This window comes from Aedes albopictus, chromosome 3, assembly GCF_035046485.1.
Source record: "Aedes albopictus strain Foshan chromosome 3, AalbF5, whole genome shotgun sequence".
Lineage (NCBI taxonomy): Eukaryota > Metazoa > Arthropoda > Insecta > Diptera > Culicidae > Aedes > Aedes albopictus.
This window is the reverse complement of record NC_085138.1, coordinates 240,093,073-240,118,823: the sequence shown is the minus strand read 5'-3', so window position 1 is coordinate 240,118,823 and position 25,751 is coordinate 240,093,073. Positions and strand designations below refer to the sequence as shown.

The 25,751-nt window shown below is 41.7% G+C and overlaps 1 protein-coding gene across 7 annotated transcripts in view; it reads left to right on the top strand.

The window, feature by feature from the left end:
• LOC109409390 (fat-like cadherin-related tumor suppressor homolog) overlaps window positions 1–25,751 on the top strand; it is a 1,285,617-nt gene that overhangs the window by 952,805 nt on the left and 307,061 nt on the right. For all 7 annotated transcript variants that reach the window (XM_062859767.1, XM_062859766.1, XM_062859763.1 and 4 more), the window contains one exon: window positions 16,047–16,153. In XM_062859767.1, the coding sequence (XP_062715751.1) occupies window positions 16,047–16,153 (107 nt within the window). The remainder of the gene's footprint in view (window positions 1–16,046; window positions 16,154–25,751) is intronic.

Here is a 25,751-nt window from a genome sequence, read left to right as displayed (position 1 = left end):
AGTGTTAAAAGTTTCTCCTGAAGTTCCTTCTGGAATGCCTCCCTGAATTCTTCCTGGAATTCCTCCTGGAAATCCCCCTGGAAATCCCTGTGGGATTCCTCCTGGAATTGCTCCCGGAATTGCTCCTGGAGTTCCTCCTGGAATTCCTCTTGGAATTCCTTCTGGAATTCCTCTTGGAATTCCTCCTGGAATTTCTCTTGGAATTCCTCCTGGAATTCCTCTTGGAATTCCTCCTGGAATTCCTCTTGGAATTCCTCCTGGAATTCCTCTTGGAATTCCTCCTGGAATTCCTCTTGGAATTCCTCCTGGAATTCCTCTTGGAATTCCTGCTGGAATTCCTCTTGGAATTCCTCCTGGAATTCCTCTTGGAATTCCTCCTGGAATTCCTCTTGGAATTCCTCCTGGAATTCCTCTTGGAATTCCTCCTGGAATTCCTCTTGGAATTCCTCCTGGAATTTCTCTTGGAATTCCCCCTGGAATTCCTTTTGAAATTCCTCCTGGAATTCTTAATGAAATTCGTTCTGGAAATCTTAATGAAATTCTTCCTGGAAATTCTCCTGGAATTCCTCTTGAAATTCCTCCTGGAATTCCTCCTGAAATTCCTCCTGGAATTGATTCTGGAATTTTACCTGGAATTTCTCCTGGAATTTCCTCACTGAATTCCTTCTGGAATTCCTCCTAGAAATCCACCTAGAATTTCTTCTGAAATTTCTCCTGAAGTTCCTTGTGGAATGCCTTCTGTATTTCTTCCTGGAATTCCTCCTGGAAATCCCCCTGGAAATCCCTGTGGGATTCCTCCTGGAATTGCTCCCGGAATTGCTCCAGGAATTCCTCCTGGAATTTCTCCAGGTTTTTCCTGGAACTCCTCCAGAAATTTCTCCTGGTATTCCTCCTGGAATTCCTCCTGGAATTCCTCCTCGAATTCCTCCTGGAATTCCTCCTGGAATTCCTCCTGGAATTCCTCCTGGAATTCCTCCTGGAATTCCTCCTGGAATTCGTCCTGAAATTCGTCCTGGAATTCGTCCTGGAATTCGTCCTGGAATTCCTCTTGGAATTCGTCCTGGAATTCGTCCTGGAATTCCTCTTGGAACTCCTCCCGGAATTCCTCTTGGAACTCCTCCCGGAATTCCTCTTGGAATTCCTCCTGGAATTCGTCCTGGAATTCCTCCCGGAATTCCTCTTGGAATTCCTCCCGGAATTCCTCTTGGAATTTCTCCTGGAATTCCTCTTGGAATTCGTCCTGGAATTCGTCCTGGAATTCGTCCTGGAATTCGTCCTGGAATTCGTCCTGGAATTCCTCTTGGAATTCCTCCCGGAATTCCTCTTGGAATTCCTCCTGGAATTCCTCTTGGAATTCCTCCTGGAATTCCTCCTGGAATTCCTCTTGGAATTCCTCCTGGAATTCCTCTTGGAATTCCTCCAGGATTTTTTTTTTGGATTTTCTCCTAGATTCTTCCTGGTACTGACAGAAATCTTCCTTCTTTGTACTCCAATAAATCCTCAGTAGTAACAACCGCAATTTCCCCATCACCAAGCCACACGAAGAAAAAAACGGGGAGGACAACCACTCACGACCCTGTTGAGAAAATGAGGCATTTGCGTGTAAATTCTGACGAGTGGGCCGCTGCCGCTTATAGAAAGGGCCACTGCGTGGCTCCCGTTGTAGTCGTCTTTGTCATGGTGGCCATAATTCTCCATGTAAACCCCATCAAGAGTTCTTCCACACTGCGAGCCGAGGAAGAAAAAGTACGAACTTCCTGGTGGGCCAAGAAAGCAAATTGAGACCGATGGCACATGAACGAGGAAATAAGCCCCTTTTCCCTTCAGATGGAGAGGAAGGTTGCGGACCAGCCAGCAGCAGCAGCAGCAGTCGTGAGCCGTGTTTAACATTTTCTGCTCCGTTTGTAAAAGATGTGGGGGGGGGGGTGTTCCTGTGGTGTATCCTCGTGCAATGTACACACAAGTGAATAATTTGCTATAAAACCAGAGGTTGAATGTCTACTTTGGTGGTAAACATTGTTAGGTAGAATGAAATGCGCCTCCTTTCAAGTGTTTGAGTGCTGGCACATGGTGGTAGAGCAGGGATGCCAAATTTGTTTTGATGTAGTTTCAATAAAGCTTTTTTACAACCGGAGGAATTTTATACATGTGTTTTGGAAATCCTGTTACCATATTCTTGAATGCATTACTGGAGGTTTTGGTTCTATTGGCTGAGTCTGTGTTCTGCAATCTTTCATTTCTTTTCGAGTTGCAAAAGAAGAGAGTGAACAACACTCCTGGAAATTGATTTCCACCATCACAAAGAACCTATTAATGTCCTTCGTAAATGATTCGCCATCAATTTAACCGGAACGACCAAATTAGGAGTCCATTGTGAGAAAGCATACCAATCGCACGTATCTCCTTCCTGGGTAGCATTGGACTTTAATCGAAAAATGTCTCTCTTTGATTCGCCCCCATTGGATGATAGGTGGACTTCCATCTCGATCGCACATGAATGGAACACACTGTTCAATCAAGTGGACGAGACAACAATTCCTAATCCATCGATTCCCAGGGGCAGCAGCAGCAGCATCCATACAATCTGGTTCCTTCGCTTTGGTTGCGTTGTCCTCGTCGTCTTCGGCAGCCCCGGATGGTCTCCAAGGGCCGATAATAATATATGACTATTAGAATGATGCCTCATTCAATATCATTCGTGTTATCTCCTCTTTTACATAATCTCCGACATCCGACAAAGCGGGAAATCTTGCCCGGGTAGTAGTGCTTGATCCCCACCTGCCCCACCTCCTCCAAAGTTTCCTATTCTTCATGGCACAGACCGGACCCAGGACCGGACCGGGGCAGAAAACGGCACCATCATGTGATTCTGATAATGATAATACATTATCCCACATTATCTGCAGAGATAAATGCTACGTCGCCACCATCAGACACCCAGAAGGAGAGAGTTTTCCTTCCTGTTCTTCTGGTGCGATTTGTAGTACGTGGTAATCGGTCTCCACCACTGCGCTGCAGCACTGCTGGCTGGAGATGGAGAGCTTGTCGGATGACTATGCACAGTGGTGCCGGTGATCGTCATAAGTCGAAAAAATGTTTTTTTCCGCTTCATTTTCTTCAAGAATCAATATGATGGGTTACAGAATTGTCAAATAAATTGGAATGCTGCAGCATCGAACCATGCAGTACTTGAACTTTGAAACAATACAAATTGAAGCGGAAGCAGTAGATTCCTACACAAGAGCGTAGCCAGCTTTTCGGCCAGGAGGTGGGGGGGGGCACGCACCCTTAGAAAATGTGTACCTACTAGCCTTTTATAACTAAACGCAGCATGATGAAATTGAGTATATTAACAATATATTCTTAAAGCATTATTAAATCCTTCAGCTCTCACGCTGTTGTATTTTGTTCAATAAGTTAAGAAAGCTCGCCTGATGTACACAAATCAACGTGATGCTGGTAGCGGTGACCAATCTCTGGAAAATTAAGGGTTTTCATTCACTCGTGCATTATTTCGCTCTAATTTTTATATTGTTAAAGTCTACAATATAGGATAACGCGATCAAGGAAGTGTAAAAGAATGGATAAGCTTTGAAATGTCTTCATAATTTGTTAGTGAAATTATAGAATAACTAGGCGCAGTATTATAACGTCCGAGGCCATAATGTCCCAGGACTTTATGGCGCATTTTTTCGGGGCATAAAACGCGACTTAACGACCGAGACAGTATGGCCTCGGACGTTGTGATCCGGCCCCGAATAACTAATTATACCTATTTGAATTGTAAAATTGATCAAACGTATATCCGACACGAATGCACTTTAAATGTAAAGTGTCGTTAATAAAAAAAAAATAAGAAACTATAGCTGAAATCTATTGAAAATTACAAACTTTTTTGAAGACTAACCTAGAGTTTCTTGAATTGCTTAAGGAATCTCTAGAGGAAATCTTGAAAGAATTACTGGATTAATTTTTGAAGAAATCTTCGGAGGAATTCTGGGAGATTGCTATTTCTATTATTTTTCTATTTCTGAAAAAATCCCTTGAGAAATCCCCGAAGGAATTCCTGAAAGAATCCCTGGGGGCATTCCTGAATAAATTTGTGGAGAAATCCCCTGGAGGAATCTCTAGAGAAATTTTTGGAGGAATGTTTGGAGAAATCCCTGAAAGTATTTCTGGAGAATTTCCTGGAAGAATTTCTGAAGGTATTCCTGGAGAATTTTCTGGAAGAATCCTTGGAAGAACTTCTGGGGGATTTCCTGGACAAATACTCGAAGGATTTCCTGATGGAATCCTTGGAAAAATCCATGGAGGAATTTCTGGAGGGATTCCTGAAGCTATTACTGGTGGAATCTCAAGAGATATTCCTGGAGAAATACCTGGAGGAGTTTCTGAAGAAATCCCTAGAGGATTTCCTGGAGGAATCCCAGGAAAAATCCCTGAAAAAAATCGTGAAGAATTCCTTGGATGAATACCGGAAGCAATTATTGAAGGAATCCCAGGAGAAATGTCAGGAAGAATCCCTAAAAAAATCCTCTGGATATTCTTGTAGAATTTCTTGGAAAAAAATCTGAAATAATCCCCAGAAAATTTTCTGAAGTAAATCCTGGATTTGCTGTCATATTTTGTGAAGGATGTCCAGGAGCAATTCCTTGATAAATTCCTAGAGAAATTCCTGAAGGAATCCCTAAATAAATTCTTGGGGTAATTCCTCGAATGCCTGAATGAAATCTTGGGAGAATGCCTTTGGGAATTGCTGGAGGAATCCTGGACGGAATTCTAGGAGGAATTCTTACAAAAATTTATGAATAAATTTCTGGGGGAATCTCTAGAGGAACCGTGGGAGAAATTTCTGAAAAAGTCCCCAGAGAAATTCCTGGAAGAATTTTTAGAGAAATTTCTGAAGGAATTCCTGGAGAAATCCTCCTCAAAGGAATCTCTGGAGGAATCCCTGGGGAATCATTGGAGAAATTCGTGGAGAAATCCCTAGAAAAATCCCTAAAGAGCGGAATTCCTGGAGGAATCCTTGCAGCAATTCCTGGAGGAAGATCTGGAAGAATTCTTGGAGGAATTCCTGGAAAAATTCCAAAAGGTATTCTTAGAGAAAATCCTGGAAGAATTTCTGAAGAATTCCTGGATGAACTACTGTCATAATTTATTAGGAAATTCTTTGATTAATTCCTGTAGGAATGCCTGTATGAATTTCTGGAGGAATCCCAAAAAGAATTCCTGAAGCAATCCCAGGAGTCCCTGAAGTAATTCCTGGAGGAATATCTGTTGGAGTTCCTGGAGGAATCGATCAAAAAAAAATCGTAGAGAAATCTCTGCAAGAATCAAAGGAGGAATCCATGAAAGAATGCCTGGAAAATTTCTCGGAAGAAAGCCTAGGAGAATTCCTTATGGAATTCTTGGATGATTCTCTGAAGTACAGCTGTGTTCATAAAAATAGCAGTGAGAGCCGTTTTCCATACAAAATGGCCAACTTTGGCATGCTGTAACTTCGTTCTCTTATGAACGATTGAGCTGAAAATTTCACAGCGAACTACAAATATAGTGAATATTGTTATTGCATTATCTGAGAATTTTCGAAGCACGCGGAAAAAAAGTTAAACACTATGTGAAATTGATCAAAATAATAGCAGTGTTAATTCTGATTTTTTTAAATTCAGTAAACAATTAAAAAAAAAATAATTTGAACATTAACTTGTAATCAAGGCGGAAACTGTTCGAACAGCGTGCGAAAATATGTCTTGCTTCTGCAAGGTAAAGCTACTTTTCAATTTATTTACACTGCTATTATTTTGAACAATTTCACATAGTGTTTAACTTTTTTCCACGTGCTTCGAAAATTCTTCAGATTTTGCTATAACAATACTCACCATATTTGTAGTTCGCTGGAATTCCCAGATCAATCCCTGGAAAAACTCCTAAAGGAATTCCTAAAAAAATCGTAGATTAATTTCTTATGAAGAAACTCCAGAAGGAACCCCGGAAGCAATTTCAAGAGGAATTAGTAAGGGAATCCCTAAACAGTTCCTAGAGGAAGTACTAAATTAACTCCTGAGGGAAATCCTTAAAGGATACAAGGAGGAATTTCTAAAAAAATCTTAAGAAGAGTTCCTGGGAAAATCTTTGGAGGAATTTTTAAATTAAGTTGTTCTAGAAAGAATCGCTCCCATACAAACTTCAAATCGATTTTTAAATAGGTTCCTGGGCACCGAAAATCATGAAAATTTGGATTTCGGCTCAGTTTGGAATGCATATTCAGAATATGCGATTATCTCAACACCGTTTAAGAAGCCAATTCCCGAGTTAAGCCCTTCAGAAATTCTTGGAGAAATCCCTGGGATATCCTAGAGGAATGCCTGCAGGGATTAACGCAGGAGTCTCTAGAAATACTCCTGGAGAAATATCTAGAAGAATTCCTGGAGGAATCTCTAGAGGCATTTCTGAATGAAATCCTGGATGAATTTGTAGGGGAATCCCTGCAGCAATTTCCAGAGGAATCTCTGAAGAAATTCGTGGAAGAATCCCTTGAGAAATTCCTGGAGGAATCCCAGAAAGAATTCCTGAAGAAATTGCAGATGGAATCCGTAGAAAAAATCCTGAAGGAATTCAAAGAAGAGTTCGCGGAGGAACTCCTTGAGGAATCCCTGTAGCAGTTCCTAAGGGAAGCAGTTCCCGCAAGAGTTCCTGAATCCCGGAAGGATTCCCATGAGAAATTCCTTAGGAAATCCCAGGAAAGCTTACTTAACAAATTCCTGGAAGAATTCCTGTAGGTAATAAAAAATGAAGGAATCCAGGTCTGCAATAATTTTTGGACGAAATATTGTTGGAATCTCTGGATGGACTCCTGGAATTATTTTTTAGCTAATCTCTGGTAAAATTTCCTATAAGGGTTTTTGGAAGATATGGCAACTGAAATACTTCGAATTATTCCAGATTGAATTATTAGAGTAATCTCTAGCGGAATTCTTGAAACAATATGTGGAGAAATTGCTGAAGAAATCTATGAAAGAATACATGCAGAAACACCTATGATAAATTTTGTTGACATTCCTTTGGGAATCCCTGGAGAAATTTCTGGAAGAATCCTCGAGAAAAGCACTGGCACAATCACTGGAGGAACCTCTAAAGTTATCTCAGGAGAAATTCCCGGAGAAATGACTGGTGAAACCCATGCACAGAGGAATTCAGGAAAAATTCTGTGGAGCAATCCATGAGGAAACTATGAAAAAATAACCTGGAGGAATTCGTCGATGCATTCTTACAGAAGTATCTGTAAAAAATTCTGAAGGAATCGTGGGAGGATTTCTTGAAGCATTTCTTGGAACAAACCCTAAAACAATCACTATCAGAACCCTGCAAGATACTCATGGAACAATTCACGAAAAAGAAACTTCTGGAGAAGTCCCTTGAGGCAGACCCGTGCACAGTTAAGGCTGCAAGGGAGAGGTTTTTGCTAATTTTGGCAAAGGGCGAAAGGGCGCCTAGTGTATGAAACTTCCGCAATGGGAGGGGTTTAACCCCCAAATTCCCTCCCTTGTGCACGGGCTTACCTTGAGGAATTTCTGAAACAATTCCTGGAGAAGTTCTTGAATATATGCCTAAAGGAATTTCCGAAGGTGTTCTTGAAAGAATTCGTAAAGAAAACCCAGGTTTTTTGCTCTTAGCATGATGTTTGTTAGAATTGAATAGTGAAGTTCGTGTTGCAGGTTCACATAACTGCAATCTATAAATATGGAGCATATAGCATAGCAGCATATGGTTCTACCATGGGTTCTACAATGTCCTTCTTTTCCCTACCGGAACTGGTTCCGGCATATCTGGAAAATTTGGCATGCTGGTTTTGTATTCCATGAATGACATTACAAAATTTAGCCATTTAACCAAGCTTTTTATTTGTTAAAGTTCTATGATAAAATTGAAGTGGTTATCTTGGAGAAATACTTGGCGAAATTTCCTATAATTTTCGAGTAAAAAAGGTTTGGAAAGTGTGGATAAAAACTTTAATTATTAGAATAGTTAATTTTTTTAGATATTTTTCTGGAACTCTTCATTATTCATAATATTTGAATAGGCTCGAATAAAAAAATCTGGCAATCAGGGGGGGGGGGTGGGGTGGCCGCATTACATCACAAGGTTCATCCTGGGTCATTCGGTGTTATAGAATGTCATGCACGACGTGGTTTTGAGTGTTGAAGTTCCCAGCGAAAGTGACCATCGTTGGTGATGATAAAACGGTTGAAAGTCTACAGTGAGATCGAATAAGTAGAATTGACTGCAGCTCACTCGATCGCGTTTGTGACGGAGTGTATGATTTCCCGGAAACTGGAATTGGCTCCTACCAAAACTCAAGTGGTTGTTGTGAATAACGGCAAGTCGGAGCTACAGGTCATGGCTAGGGCAGCATCCGTCAAATTCTTGCGACAGATGATCGATAATAAGCTCATTTTTGGTAGCCATGTCGACCACACCTTCAAGAGAGCCTCCACACTGTCTCGGGTGATGTCCAGTAGCTCTGCAATGCTTGTTAATGAGTGCAAGCTTCTACCTAGTGCGGCCTCGTCTATACTTAAGTGTGGGGTGCTTCGTGAGCATAAGTTTATAATTTTGTAGTATTCCTTGTTTATGCGATGACCTATACACTGCAACATCCATAAGGCCTGGATATGCATAAATTAAGTGGGGTTTAAAAAAAGAGAATTCGATGCGGACCAGTGCTTTACATAAATAAAGGACCTTAGTTTGCAAAAATAGGCTTCTCTCCTGGAATTTGAGTTGGGGTTAAGACTGAGGAGGTTTTGGGGAGTTTCATGTGACTTCAGGGGAATTTCAAAGGTTTCGGGATATACAGATCCCCAGGGCCACCCTCAGAACCCAATGTCCACATAATGTTTCATGCTTTATTTGTAAATAATGATCGTGGAGTGTAATTCATGCTTCTGATAGAACCGCAGTGCACAAATATAATGGTTTGGTACACTCATGCAATATTCCAAAATATTCTGGAATTAGGACCTTCGAAGTCTACAAGCTCTACTGTATTTTCTCTCTACTCTATAGGCATAATTATTTCACGATTTTGTCTGTTGTACTCCATAATAATACGAGGGTGTCAGGCCATTCGGTTGAAGGTCATAAGACGTCCCGTACCCACTGAGACAAAACCTGCTTCTCAGCTTGAGCACTATGAGCACTTCCACAGTTAGTAGCTGAGATCATCCTCTGCCAGTGACCATTTTGCATGTATATATCGTGTGGCAGGCACGAAGATACTTCAAGGCCCAGAAAGTCAAGGAATTTAGCAATCGAAATGGTCATGCTGAAAACGTAAAACTTGATATTTAAAAATGACTTTTTCTCTTTTTTAGCGTAGATTACTCTTTATATTTCCATCTACAAGTAAATTGGTCTATTTTTTCTTCTCATCATTTAAACACACTCTTAGAAAAAAACATGTAAATTTATGTTTACTTGGATGCACATAAAAGGAGCGGCCTGTTTGACACAAATTTACGTCTTCTATCACAAATAAAGACGAGCTAGCAATCGCTAGAGTCGAAGCGAGAGATAAAACATATGTAAGTAAAATAATGAACTGAATTCGAACTCTGGTTCACTGATTGAGAGGCACGTACTATCCCAAGTAACATTTTAAGTTTTGTTTGGCTCTACAAGAGATCTTCCTGACCAATTTTATAAAACTTGCAATAAAACTGAATCATACATCAAAACCTCTTGATAACCTCTTTAAGAGCATCTTCCGGCTAAGTGGACCACTCTCGGAGAGGTTTTGCAAACCGCATTAAGAGTAGCAATAAACCCGTTTTAAAACCTCTCGATTGTTGTTGTTTTTTTTTCAACAAAAACTATGACAGCTCAAAATGCAGAGAAGTCTCTTCGACGGCACGTTAAGTTCAGGAGGATACATCATTCGTAAGTAGAAAGCGATCATTTCAAAGTTATATTTTTGTAGTTATTGTGCTGGTAGGCTTATGCACATTCGAATTTACCGTGAATATTGGGATTGCAGAATCATAAAATTAATGCGCTTCGGAAATAGTGAATATTATCATCTTGGAATGAAATAAATCAATTTGTGAATTTAGTAAAACTATCTCGAATCACAAGAAAACTCAGCAGAGAGAGGTTATTTATGTGAGCATGTTATGAAAAGGGTGGCAAACTATCAATTCATTGCTAATTTGGGCAAAATTAACTATTTTCCATTCACGTAAGCTAATTCTTCAATATGGCGACGACCTTAATCAGCGAAAATAAAACGAAAGCAAGTTTACTTTTATGATGACCGCAATAAACCTAGCAGTGTCGTAGTTTCTGCTTTTCCACCACCAGATGTCGTTACTAATCGAACGGATCGCCATCTGTTGAGAGTTTTAACAGTTTTATTGTGGTAATAATGATTGCCAGAAGGTTTACATATCGGAAAGTTTTGTTTACTCTTGAAATCTGTCTTTATGGATATCTTCAAGTATACTATAAAACATTTTATCAGTGGTTTCCATAAAAGCAGTCATAAAACTGTGAGTTTTAATTATTGCTGTAATAAAACCTTAATAAAACTCAATCAAAACCAATCAGCAATGGAATTGTTACTTGAGATACCTCTCGGCTGTATCACCGAGTTGTGAGACAAGCGATAAATGTAAAACTGTTTCTACCTATCTGGTCAGATGGGTTTGCTGACACCATGTGCAACCAACTCGAACTTACATGGTAGATGTAAAGTTGAGTCAAATTTGCCTTTCGGTCATGAAATGTTTACGTACGTTGATGGTTTACGTCACGTGTAAATTCCCAATTTTTTAAGAGTGCAGTATCTAATAATTATTGATGTTGAATCTACTGCTTTTTTTACTTTTGAGTTTTTCTTTCTTTTAAACATAGGCTTTTCTTCCTAGTTTCATTTTTAAAATAGCTATTGGCTGCAATTGCTGAAAAAGATAAATTAAAATGTTGGAAGGGGAATGGCGTTCAGTCTTTGGAGGAATAACTCAAAAACGGATTTTTAAGCTTTCATCCGACGTTTCGGTCGCTATATTGCGCCTTCTTCTGGGAATCTGTGGACAATGGTTCGATTTATGTTGTGTTTATGTTTGTGTTTATGCTACTCACTAACTATGCTAACTCACTAAATTAAAAAACAGACCCATTTCCAGTATCATAACTGTTAAATTACAATTGGTTAGCCGGGGCCCGTAGCGTAGTAGCTACCAGTGCGCAAAATTTTAGAGCAGACGCGCTGAAGTTCAATTTTTCGTCAGTTGCGCTTCTTTCAAGAGCGGCTGACACCTGATCCTCTTCTGATATATTGTCTAACAGACCCGAAAACTTGTATATCGGCTAACGGCAACTCATAATGGACCCCCAATCGGACTGGAAAAGGAACAAGAGCCACACATGAACATCCTCGTGCTCATCATTCTACCATGGAAGCTATATTATCGCTCAATTAAAAATTAGAAATTAGCAATAAACTTGATCAAAATTGCCTAACACTTTGTATGGGTGAAGCAATAAAAATTTCGGTTTTTGTTGAATAACTATCAATCCTATGGATATTTTTTAATAGTTTTTTGTGCAGATGATAAAAAGAAGGAACATCTCTCTGTTATCAAAGACTTTTATAGTTTTTAATATTATTTCTGGGAGATATTGGCTATTGCTAATTTTTGCCGTTTCAGTGCGCGTTAATATTTTAGTCGTTTGCATATCGTTTTTAGTTATCTCTTTAAAAAGGTCCAATACACGGGACCGAAACGTCGGGCTATGGCAAACTAGCCGTTTTAATGCTCTGAGAGAGCTACAACAGTTCAACATATCCTTCTAGTCGTATACATCCTCCAAATTCCACAAAAAATCGATACGATGACACCTGAAACTTTGAATGTCCCTTAAACCCCTGAAAAACCCATCCATTCGGATTCCATGAATCCCCCTGAATTGCCCCTGAAGATCCCATGAGACTCTCATAAAAATCCCCTGAGACCTCCTATTTTTTATTGAACGAGAAAATCTGCTAATCAGATACTCAAGAGATGGTTCCTCGGGTTATGTGGGTTTCGACCCACTAAAAATTCATTCTCTCTCTTCCTTACCTTCGCAGTACGCCCATTAGGGATAAGGTCGAGAAGGGAGGGGGGGGGGGGGGGTGGACCGTTCATGAGTACTATCTATTGGTTAGCATTCCACTAGCTACCGCTTTAAGTTGTCCTCTCTCCCCTGGAAGCTTGGGTTGTAGCTAGTACTTTAGACTACCCGTTGGACCCAAGTTCCTGGATAGCTATGGGGGCAACTCTACTTGCTGTTGGATGTACTTCTGGAAAGCCCCTAAAACCCTTAAGCCACCTTAATCCCTCCGAAAAGCACCTGAGACTCCCTGAAACACACATAATCGACAAGCGATAAGCGTGGTGCTTACAGTGGTGGTCAACGAGTTATGGAAGGTTTGTAAGAAGAGGCTTTTAGCCCTTACCTGCTGTTACCCGGCAGGGCGGCCTAAAGCAGGGTACCTCCACTTAAAATTCAGATTTCGGATGAAATTAAATAGTAAAATATAAATAAATAAATTTTGCAATAAACTTTTATATTAATCTATCTGACCTTCGTTTTGCCCCGTTCTCCCCTTTGTCACTTTGGCTTCGGTCGACTCGTTGGGGCCCTTGCTGCAGTGGTGGTGGTCGCTGCTGCTCCCACACGGACTATGCGGTGCTTCCTTCTCGAGTTCCTTCTTATTCTTCTTTTCTTTCTTCTTCTCGTTCTTCTTCTTCGTGGGCACTTTGGGGGTTGCCTAAGCAACCATCCTTGACGATTAGCTAGGGGGAAGAGCGGACTCCTTTATCGGATCCCCCCTAGCGACTTTGGCGATAAACGCCGGGCAAATTCACTCGCCGTGAACAGCCCTGGTAGTCTCCACGGAGTACTACCACAGGTGGTGAGCCCCTTTACACCTACCTGTCTTCGTCCTCCTTGACGTTTAGCTACACGGGCGAGACTGGCTCTACTGGCTGAGCCCGTGTAGCGAGGACGGTGGGTGTGTAGGACACTTGACGGTACCGCCGGGAAGCGAAATCTCCTTGATAATTAGCTTCCCGAATGGCGGCGGTCCAACACCCTTTTCACTGCACTTTCACAGCACTTTCTTCATGTTCCCGAACCACGGGCCGGCACTAATGGGTAGGGATTCACTCACTTCCGAGGCTGGGTACAACCTTCCAGCTGGCTCGTTTTGTAAAAACCACAAAGAACGGCACTTTCCCGGTAAAATTTCGCGGAGTGAACAAACGATCGCGACCGTTGCGTTGCGTGGTTCGTAACTTTCTCTCGTTCAATCCAAAACAAAACAGCCACACACCGCAAACGATTGTTCTGCTCTTTTGTTGCTGCTCGATGTGTGCCATGTGGTGGGGAGATTGGGGGTCAAATGCCTCACCGATACAATATAATACGATTTTATTTTCCCTATACTAATTTTACAAATTAAATAAGAATGACAAAATAACAAATTAAAATGTTCCAAAACACAGTGGTGTTCACAAATTTAGTGGAAAATTGTAACCACAGGTTACAGGTTAACATCCTTAGAACTTCCTGAAACACCCCTGAGGCCACCTGGAATTCCCTGAGATACCATGATACTCTTCTGAGCCCCCTGAAGCTTCCGAAAGCGCTCAGAGACTGCCGTAAACCCCATTAAAAGTCCCTGACGCGCCTGTGAAAACCTCCTGCAACGCCCCTGGAATGCTTCTGAAAATCCATTAAACGTCCCTGACACCCTCTGATGCCCCCTGAGGTTCCTTAAGGACAGACTTGTCCTTAAGCACTTCCTCACGATTTTGAGCGCACAAATCTCTTCGATAACAAAACCAACGTACCTGATCTTCTTATTTCAAGTTTGAGCAAGAACAAAATAAAAAATACACTGCTACATGAAGCTTGCTTCTTGAGATATGTGCGCTTAAATTACTGATGCACTGCTGAAGCCGGATGTCACGACGTTTGTCCTTAAGGTCCCCTCAAACTCCTTAATTCCGGTTTTGTGAATAGCATCATGTATACTATGAAACTTTTCATCAATGGTTTTCATAAAAGTAGTCATAATCTGTCAGTTTTGGTTATTCACACTTAAAAAATATTCGCGGGCTCGGCTTTCCGCGCACAGCCGTCTACTCAGCAAACACAAAAACTGATATCTCAGTTAAAACTGCATCTGTTAGCTGATTCTCAGCAAAACAGTTGCCGAACCTCAGTAATGAAATGTCAAAGTTGCTGAGATCTCGGTTATGTTGTTGTTTGCCGAGCGCTCGGCTGTGCGGATCTCGGCGAAAGTTTGAGAAAATGCTGAGATCCCGGCATTTCAAATTAAGTGTGTTGGTTCGCATGCTGGTGTCCATATGGGCGTTCAAGTCAGAAAAATGTGATACGTTGCACAATGTAAAGAGAGTGTTCACTAGAGTTCTGGATGGTACAAGACGATGATGAGCTGAACAAGGTCGACTGTAGAACGTTTCTAGGGTTGAAAGAGAGCAGCTATAAACCGAGTTTTGTTTCAACATTTTTTACTGTCATAGCTCGATGTGATTTTGATGTGTAATTCAAAAATTTAATGAATATCGCACGAATAGCTCGAAGTGATATGATATCAGTTTTTGTTCTTGTCGAAATAGTTAAAAATTTCAACATTAAAACAAGTTTAGCTCTTCTACACGAAATGGAACACATATACACCCATAGAGATGGCTCAATGTTAGTGAAATGTCATATGCCCCTTTCTGAGCTGTGGGAATGGAGAACCGCATGCTCTTATTCCCATGTTATTTACAACAGTGAGCCACAGTTGGGTGGTAAGCATCGCCGCCTGTGAATCCCTAAGGTCGTAGGTTCGATACTAAATGCTGATTTTTTTTATTTTTTTTCAAGAAAAAAAAATACAAATCTTGTCTGCTATGCTATTGTTTTGATCTTGTAATATTTTGACGAGCTGTTATTGAGTAGTTCACCATATTAAATTTTGCTATTATTTCTGATCTTTTACCTCTAATATCAATCAAACAAATATCAGTTTTTGCTCTTCAGTAATTCAATCAAAAATAACAAAATATGCTATTCATCAGATTTTTCACCTGCTCGGGAAGTGTCATCATAGATATATTGAAGCAAACAAATACATGCAATTTTATGATCCTACTTCCCAAACGATTAAACCACTGTGCGATGGGTGTAGCCACCCAGGGGTGTGGGCAAAGGCGGCCATGCGAGCTAAAGGAAAACATTTGTGTGATATGGCAAGAAATTGATCACAATGCCAGCCAGCGTCATCGCTCCGGGGAGGAACGAGGCGCAGGCGAGAGCAAAACCATCAAGAGCCATAACTTTTGTTGGCCAGGCAGCAGATAAAAGAAGAAACGAGCTTCTCTGGTTCTTTCAGCATCGACGAGCGGTTCCTGATCCTGATGATGGCATTGCCAACGGGTACAGCCGGCGAATATAGATGTGCCTTGATGTGTCGTCTCTCGTGAATGTGACGGTTTTCTAAGGGCGGAAAATCCCACCCGGAACACAAAAGTCAAACCATGCATTCAAAGCGTAACCAATAAATGACTTTCCTTATTCTCTAGAAGATCATCGATAATCATCTTTACTTCAGTGTGTCTTTCAAACGACTCCTTCGCAATCTATACCACAAAGTTGTCCTCCGGCAGGCAAATTTCCAACCTGACAAAACCATCACACCGCCCACCAACGCAACGCTCAGGGAAATCAATCGCAACTTTCCATTCGGTGGAAAACAGTTGGCATATCATATATCAAAATTTCGACTAACTCAACTCCCACGGTGTGCGCTGTAATAAATCAAGTCTCCCAGAATGCATCACCGCTGGCTGTCTATTGAAGCTCTGAGCTCAGTCGCCCAGCAAACGAAGGGTTCACGTTCACGCTATCCCTCGCCATGATTGAGCTTTATTGAATCTGATAAAATTCTCACTCACGTCCATTCTTCTCCCTTTCGTTCTCTCCTACAGGTGTCATCCGGACGTTGGCGTCGCTGGATCTGGAATCTAAACCCAACTATTGGCTAACGGTTTGCGCCCAGGACCAGGCGGTGGTGCCACTGCACTCGTGTGTTCAGGTGAGTTTCACGAGGACATGGGGATATGGATACGACGGTGAGTGCCGATGTGGCCATGACACACCCGTTCCGGTGTTGGAATTTGCTGCTTTTTTCTCACTTTTCCCGGAAAATTCCATTGGCGATTGGAGAATCGTCCTTGCAGTTCGGGGTGGAATTTCTTTCATGAGACCAATATGTTCGAGAATGCAGAAAAGTAGATTGATTCTGGAAAAGCGTGCCCGGGAGGAGTTGTGTGGAATTTGTTTTGGTGAAAAGTTCAACTGAATGTATTATGGGTAGCAGAATGAAACAAATTCAAGCATTCAAGCTAAAATATTGTTCCGCTAGAATGGCTTCGGGCGCTTGGGTTGGTTTTTCGATTGAAGAAAAGCAAACATAGGGTGACGAAGGGTATTATCGGCAGGTTTATACTCTTTGCCATGGGGGGGTTTTCGTGGGTCGAATTGCCTGAAATTTGGGCATATAACTCAGCTTGGTTGGGAAGGATTTGAGGCGAACTCTGACACCAACAGGTTTCGAAAAAAAAACCCATGACGAAGAGAACAAAACTGCCGAAAATACGTAAGTTTCCCTATATCTAAATCATTTAGTTGGTTTCCATACAAAGAAGCGATCAAAATTGCTTACCCAAAAAAAACGAACTTTTCATTAAACCTGAAATACAAACGCTGGACGAATCCTTGCAAAATTAAGACGCAACAAACAAAAGACATTGATGACTCTATCGAAATCAAGTAAAAAGAAGACCAAACCTAATTTTTTACCTAAAAACATATGTATCCAAGGAAGCTCAAATATGTCAGGATAATGCGCCTTCGAATTACACTACTCACGTTGTTGTCAGCCGTCAGTAAGGATCCGAGGTAGACGAATTCCTCCACCACCTCGAAAGTATCCCCGACGAAAACAGAAGAAAGTACCAAAGTTCTGGTGGCCAAACGAAGTGGACAACGCTTGGAAGGAAAGAACGGAGGCTCGCAAAACCTTCAACAGTGTCGAATGAAGCGAATTTGATAAATTTGAAAAGGAAAATAGCTCAATTCAAGAGAGCAAAAAAAGTCGAGATAATGAAGAAACTCAACGAATTCCCGGACGAAATCACCCCCTTTACCTCCTCCAAGGAACTGTGGGCCAAAGTAGGACGTTTAACAGGGAGAAAATACCACCAAAAGGAGAACAACATCATCTGCGAAGATCGGGAAGAAGCTGAGAAGTTTCTGGACCTCCACTTCGGAACAACACAGTTTAACAACGTGGAATCGATGCCGTGTGTTGGTGCTCCCAATCTACTGAGCGTAGGTAAGTGGAATGAGATTTTGAACAATAAGAAGAAACACTCCGCACCAGGTGAAGATCGGGTAACGTACGAGATGCTCAGAAGCTTAAGCCTGGAAGCCACGACGAATATTGTAGAAGAAATCAACAAGATGTGGAGAAATGGTTGTGTAAACGATGCACTAAAAACGATAAAAGTAATAGCGATTCCGAAACCTGCGTGAAATAGCGTGAACGACTTTGTCGCACGTGCAGAACGATTAGGGTTCCAGATCAATCCAGAAAAAACCAAAAACCTTCTCTTCACCAACAACGACAAGACTCTGGACATCAGCATTAACGAGAAAAAGATCAAGACAGTCAAAAGTTGCCGACATCTTGGCGTTACCTTGGACCGATTCCTAAGCTTTGGAGAGCACATCCGAGAAACCAGAAATAAAATAAATGATCGTTTGAACATGATCAAGGTGATCAATGGAACCAAGCATGGAAGTCATCCCCAAGTATCCGTCAATATCTACAATGCCTTGGTAAGGAGTATAGCAGAATATGGTTCATCAGTAACGTACAACGCGAAGAAGACAAATCGACAAATACTAACGGTGGCCACTAATCAGTGCCTCCGAAAAGCCACGGGTTGTACCAAAAGCACACCCATAAACGCTTTGGCAGCAATCGCTGGCCAGGATCCATTGGAACATCGATTGGAGTACATCACAGGAAATAGTATAGCACGGAGCTTCGAACAAAGAAACGTTACATCCCGGCAGCTGAGTACAGTTTCACAAATTGAGGAAGAAGATGCGGATAAATACTCCTACATGGAAAATGTATACAACAAGGACAAAGAGGTATACAACAACATCATGCCCATAAGATCGATACCTACAACACAACACGTTGAGATCTTTTCGTCCCTGGAAAGCGTCACGGGACCGAAAAGAAACCTGCCACCGATAAAACTGAAGCAAGCGGCATTGTGCGTTATGAATGGAAGATTCAAAAACCGCGGCCGTGTTTTCACGGACGCATCCAAGGATTGCAATACCTGCGGTATAGCAATATACATCGAAGGGACGGCAAGATATCACTACAAGTTGGCGAATGAGGTTAGCATCAGCACTGCAGAGCTTCTGGCTATTAACGAAGCAATGAATGTCCTTAAGGATAAACAACTCTACCACTACGTGGTATACACGGATTCCATGACGGCTTGTGGAATGCTAGAGGAAGCACTACATGCACACAAAGGGCAAGCGATTTTGACGGAAATATTGAGGACAGCATACGAAATGGGAACAGCGATACAGTGGGTGCCAAGTCACGTGGGGCTAGGCGGTAACGAGATCGCAGATCAGTTAGCGAAGCTGGGAACCAGTGCAGCAGCTGAAGTAATGGATCACCAAATTTCTACAAGGACGCTAAACAGCATCTGAAGAACAAGAAACACGCACGCACCCAAGCGTGGTACAAAAGTTACTCGGAAGAGAAAGGAAAACACTTCTACCAGATACAGGAGGAATACAGCGACAAACCATGGTACTACGGGCAAGACCTAAAAGGATACGAAGTACGACTAATCAACAGATTGATGACAGCACACAACTTTTCAAAAGCATGGCTTGCAAGAATGAAGATTGTAGAAGATCCGGATTGCGAACTTTACGCAGAACCGGAAACAGCGGAACACTCGATTATTCACTGTCCGCGGTTCAACATCGAACGGGCTGAGTTTTCCTTCGATGGCAGATACGCGAGTTTGGTGGATATCTTCAAGAAAAAAGACATAAGCTTGTGCAAAGAAGTAGTTGCATTTGTTAAAAAATGCAAACTTGATCTGTGAACAGTGCACCAACGGTGCACGCATTACAACAGGGCACCCGAGTCGCGAAAACGGGCTCAAGCAGAAAGAAGAAGAAGAAGAAAGTATCCCCGTCTATCATAACATTACTACCCAGACGGATCCGGTCTTGTTCGGTTCCGCCTACCAGCATGTACTTTGTTTTTGAGGCATTCACCACCAGTCCGACCTTTGCTGCTTCGCGTTTCAGGCGGGTGTACAGCTGTGCCACCGTTCCAAGTTTACCGGATTTTGTGAAAATCGTTCCTCGACTCGTCGCATCACACTTCCAGAGCGATGTTGAATACTAGACATGAGAGTCCGCTACCTTCTTGCAGTCCCCGGCAAGATTCGAATGAGCTGGATAGTTCACCCGAAACCCTTACGCAGTTTTGCACACCGTCCATCATTGCTTTAATCAGTCTAGTCAGCTTCCCAGGGAAGCCGTTTTCGTCCATGATTCTCCATAGCTCTGCGCGTTCAATACTGTCGTATGCCGCTTTGAAGTCGATGAACAGGTGATGCGTAGGGACCTGGTATTCACAGCATTTCTGGAGGATTTGCCGTACATTAAATATCTGGTCCGTTATCGACCGGCCGTCGATGAAGCCGGCTTGATTACTTTCCACGAACTCATTCGTTTTAGGTGAAAGACGACGGAAGATGATATGGGATAGCACTTTGTAGGCAGCATTCAAAATAGTGATCGCCCTGAAGTTCTCACATTCCAAATGGTCGCCTTTCTTGTGAATTGGGCGGATTACCCCTTCCTTCCACTTCTCCGGTAGCTGTTTGGCTCCTCAGATGCTGACTATCAGCCGGTGGCCAACTGTTCTGGGCCCATCTTGATGAGTTCAGCTGCGATACCATCCTTACCAGCTGCTTTGTTGGTTTTGAGCTGGTGAATGGCATCCTTAAATTCCCTCAGAGTGGGAGTTGGTTCATTTCCGTCTTCCGCTGCCCTGGCATCGTCGTTTCCTCCGTTGCCGTGGTTTTCCATGCCTACGTTCTGCACGCCGTTCAGGTGCTGATCGAAGTGCTGCTTCCACATTTCGATCACCTTACGCCCGTTCATCAAGAGACCTCCGTCCTTATCCCTGCACATTTCGGCTCGCAGCGCGAAGCCGTTGCGGGATGCGTTAAGCTGCTGGTAGAACTCCCGTGTTTCTTGGGAATGGCACAGCAGTTTCATTTCCTTGCACTCTGCTTCTTCCAGGCGGCGCTTTTTCTCCCGAAAGAGGTGGGTCTGCTGTTTCCACATCTTTTTGTAATGTCCCACATTCTGTCAGGTCCCTTGCTGCAGCATTACCGCCCGCGCTGCGTTCTTCTCCTCCAAAACCGTTCTGCACTCTTCGTCAAACCATTCATTCCGTCGATTCCGTTCCGTTTTTGGCTGCGTCATTGATAACTGCTTTCACTGTACTCCAGCAGTCCTCTAGAGGGGCCTCATCGAGCTCGCCCTCGTCTAGTTGAATATGCTAAGTTCACTACTTTCAGTCCTGTGCCCTCGGAGTGATATCTATTCTGGGCGATAGCTCGACATCGTCTTGAACTGTGGTCAGGTCAAATTCTTGACGAATTCTTTGTTTTATTTTTGAGGCAGCGTCGTCTTGAACCTCTGGAACTGCCTCTGCTGCGATGTCCTGCTGGCTTCCACTCTAACGCTTGCTGGATGATTTCGTTCCCGCCTCGAATAAAATGATATCTATCTATCTATCTATCTGATCTTTATAATATCGACTATGGAGCTCGGCGTCAGAGATCCAATTGTGAGGGCTAATAATTATTTATCAATTTATTTTTTTTTTCTATTTTCAATGTAATAACTTAAGGAAGTTTCGATAAGATCTACTGTGAGCGGAAAGAAAATGTTCCTGCTAGTGAACAGAAATTGAGCGTCTGAATTCGCCCCCTGATTTTAGAAAGTTTTACTAGAACTCAAATAAAACTATCCAGATATTCCTGAAAATTTCGGCAAATGGTATTCTAAGTTTTTTTTTCTTTTTCTGCTTCTTCATTATGACTTACGTTCACATTGGAACTTGGCCTGTTTCTCTTCAACTAAGTGTGCTTAGAGCACTCCCACAATTATTAATTGAAGGGCTTTCTTTGCCTGCCATTGCATGAATTTGTACATTGTGTGGCAAGTACAATGATACACTATGCTCAGAGAGTTGCAAAAAGATATCTCGACCGGAACGGGAATCAAACCCGCCGTCTCCGGTTTTTGTTTAAGGTGCTCCGACAGCTCGTTCATTTAATCCTCTGACAGTTTTTTTTTTGTTTGAGGAAACTACTTATGGAACTTCTCTGACAATCCCATTATAAATTGATCCGATCTTTTCTTCAGGGGTTATTTTTCGAAAATTCTTATAAAAGTTCCTCCGGTAAATTCTAAGAAATTTGAATTCCTTTTTTTATTGATTTGGGTACTCCTTAGATAATTCCATCCGGAACACTTTGGCCATTTTGATTTTACTGGTTTCTCCAACAATTAATACAAAAAACCCAAATTAATCCACCTAGTGGTGATAGTGCCTTTCTCGTCGAATATGTTCTCACGATCTTTCCGTCGACCTAAGTCAAAGTGTTCCTGAATCCTGATATTTTTTTAAGAAAAGCAAGCATTTTATAAAAGCCATCTTTGAATTTACTTAAAACTTATTGATGGCACATAGTCCGACGTTATGTTCAACGTATAAGCAGAGCTGAATAATATCAGACTTCTCAGTTGACTGCTTGAGCACCTTCACTAGCACTGAAGACTGATCAATATCAAGACGATACTAACAAGCTAAGATATAACTTTTTACATAATTACAGATCACTTTGCGGTCTTCTACAAAGTTTTTTTCTGCCCATTTTAGGCTATATTTTCATAACAGTTGAAAACAAGAACGATTGGTAGTGAGTATACTGAGACGTCTGTTTGTATGTGGGGTTAATTTGTCAATATTTTGTTCTGTTACACATTTTTATCGGTTGCAATGATTTTATTCACTTTCGTAGTTCTGGCGAAGCACCAAACGCTGGTTGTGCATCCCTACCGGTAGTCTCTAATGTGGTATGATTTGATTACTTTCGATGCAGTACCGGAACAGGTTCTGGAGCACTACCAGATCTCCCAAATATAGTCTGAGACTATTTTATTGCTATAGTTCATATGGTTACCTAAAAACTACGATTTGATTTATCTCATGCATGGGTATGGATCACTTTTACATATAATCACTTCCAGTTGGACACCCAGAACCAGTTTCGAGACACTACCGGTTGTCTAAAATATGGTGCAATATTCTTACGAATCGATCAAAGCTGCTATTTGATGTACTGTCGAACACCGCGTATTCATCACTCTTAAGTATGACACTTTTTATTTTGTACCCCGCTCATTCGGCATTTGTTAAAAAATTATCAAATTTCACAGTGTAATACTCTGTGAATACGAATGATCCGATATTGTGCTGTTACTCACACCTGCAGCGGCTCCTCGTGCAGCTGTTATTTCTAGAAGTTCAAATTTGGTGCTTTCCGACACCTGATCCGTTTGGTGATCAACCGCAGTGAACTCCGGAAGCCAACAATCGTAAAATGAACAAGCTATTAATTCGTACCACCACAGTACCTATAGGATTCCTGTGTTCAAAAACAAATCCTACATCTAAACAAAAACTAAAATAGAGTTAGTTCATCGAAATAAAAGTTAATCCAAGGAAATTTGACTGCAATCATTGTCGAATTAGCGTGATTTTATGGTACCACACACATTGGTTTGGTTCAATTTCACATTTTCCCACTTACCGATTGTCTCTGGTGTGGTCTTAGACGAGTTTCATGCAAATTGTTGATCAGCTTTCCTGAAAAGTCGCGAATTGATGTACAGCATGCATGGGTGTGGTTAATTTGTGCATTTCGCTAGTTCCGGCGAGACATTCAAAACTGGTTCCGGAACACTACCGGTAGTCTTAAATGTGGCCTGAGGCAATTTTCTTGCTGACCATTCTTCGCGTTATCGTAGAAGCCTTTTTTAATGTGCTGCGTGCATGCGCTAAGTTCGGTTCTACATTTGACCACTTCCGGCGGGGCGCCTAGAGCCGGTTTCGGCACACTATTGGTTTTCAAAGTATGGTCTATGATTTTTTTTCTTGTTAACCGTTCATCAGGTTACCTAAAAAATCATTTAATGTGTCGCATTTATGGGTTTGGTTCTCCTTTATATTTGACCACTTCCGGTGGGGCACCCGTAATCGGTTGCAGAACACTACCGATTGTCCCAAATATGACCGGAAACTATTTTTGCCAAATCATACGCGCCTAAAAATACGCGATTTGATGTGTCACATGCATGGGTTTAGTTCACTATTATGTTTGGCCATTTCCGGCGGGACACCCGGATCCGGTTCGGAATCACTACCGGTTCAGATATGTTCTGAGGATATTTTCCTGCTTACTGTTTATCAAGATATTAAAAATGCTACTATTTGATACGTCGCATGCATAGGTTTGGGTAACTTTTATACTTGGCCAGCTCCGGCTGGACATCTGGAACCGGTTCCGTTACACTACCGGTTCTGATATGGTCTGTGAATGTTTTCCTGCTTATTGTTCATCAGGTTATCAAAAAAGACACGATTCGATATGTCGCATGTGTGGTTTTAGTTCACTTTTATATTTTTCCGGCGTGACACCCGGAACCGGTTCCAGACCAGTAGACCACTACCGGTTCAGATATGTTCTAAGAAAATTTTCCTGCTCATCAAGATATCAGAAAAGCCACTATTTGATATGTCGCATGCATAGGTTTGGGTAATTTTTATACTTGGCCACCTCCGGCGGGACATCTAGAACCGGTTCCGGATCACTACCGGTTCCGAAGTGGTCTGAGAATAATTTCCTGCTTACTGTTCATCAGGTTATCGAGGAAGCCACGGTTTGATATGTCGCATGCATGGGTTTAGTTCACTTTTATGTTTGGCCACTTCCGGCGGGACACCTGGAATCGGTTCCGGGACACTACCGGTTCAGATAGGGTCTGAGACCAATTTTTTGCTTACCGTTCACCAAGTTAACGAAAATGCCGTAGTTTGATGTGTCACATGGATGGGTTTGTAGCGTTTTCATATCTAGCCCCTTCCTGGGGTACCGGTCCGGAACACCTAAATGGCCATAACTCGGGAACCGCTGGACCGATCTGAATCATTTTCAATAGGAAACAATGGGACCAGATTCCGCGTCGAATGAACCATCGGTCGTTAAAATCGGTTGAGGTTTACTGCCTAAAAGTGACGTGAGTTTTTTTGTCCACATACATACACACATACACACACACATACACACATACATACACACACACACAGACATCAACTCAATTCGTCGAGCTGAGTTGATTGGTATATGTGACTCGACTCTCCGGGCCTCCTATCAAAAAGTCATTTTTGGAGTGAACATATAGCCTTTCCAGTACACTTAGTGTACGAGAAAGGCAAAAAATGAGAAAAAAACTCCACCGCAATTTTCTAGGAGTTTATCCGGAAATTTATTTAGGAATTCTTGTCGCATTTCAACCTATACCCGTTCCGGCCGGGAACTTTTCTCGACTTCTCTGGGCATACTATAACCACAACCCAGTGATATAACATGCAAACTAGTGTCTCCAGTTCAATCAAGACATTAATCTTGAGGACAAACTTTAGTCCATTTAAAAATCTTCATGTTTGACAAACTGAAGACTTTTCAAAAAATGTGATGCACTTTGAATTTGCAAAAAGGTGTGGAAAATAGAAGAAAGTGCAGACCTCTGATAAACTGTATTGTTTTACCAACTATTCTTGAAGTGGTTTTATTTTGACTAACTAGTCCTGACGAATCTTTTACGAGATAAAAGATGTATGTGAAATCAGTAACAGATTATTCGCACATTAAGAAAGCAACAAAAACGAGTTTTTGCTTGCGACGTAAATCAGAGATGGAATACAAATATATCAATATCTAGGACCAAAAATTGCCAGTTAGAAGCTTCAGTCTTCCTGAAACGAAACATACCCATGGGGCCATGGACGCTGAGACTTGTTAATCTATTGAGCCACGTACATAGATTTGGGTACGTGGTTCAATAGATTATGAGTCAAAAAGCTCAAATATCATGAGTTTTGAACTGTAAATAAACATAAACTAACTGTATATGTTATCTATTTTTGTACGACCTCAACGTCATATTTGAGTGGTGTGAAACATCTTTTTCAAGTTTCTGAAGTTTCAGGTGTCTGAAATTCAACATGAACAGGTTTCATATGGAACCCTGCTAAGCGTTTTACAGAGATTTGTCCAAGGTTTCCTATAGGGAATTCCTTCGAGGATCCCTTAAAGGGTTTTGTGAGTAATTTCATTATGGATCCCTTCAAAATTTGTCTCGTAGTTTTACTCTTCTTACACCCATAAGAAGGGTATAAATATCGCTCGAAAAACCGACTTTGGATCCGA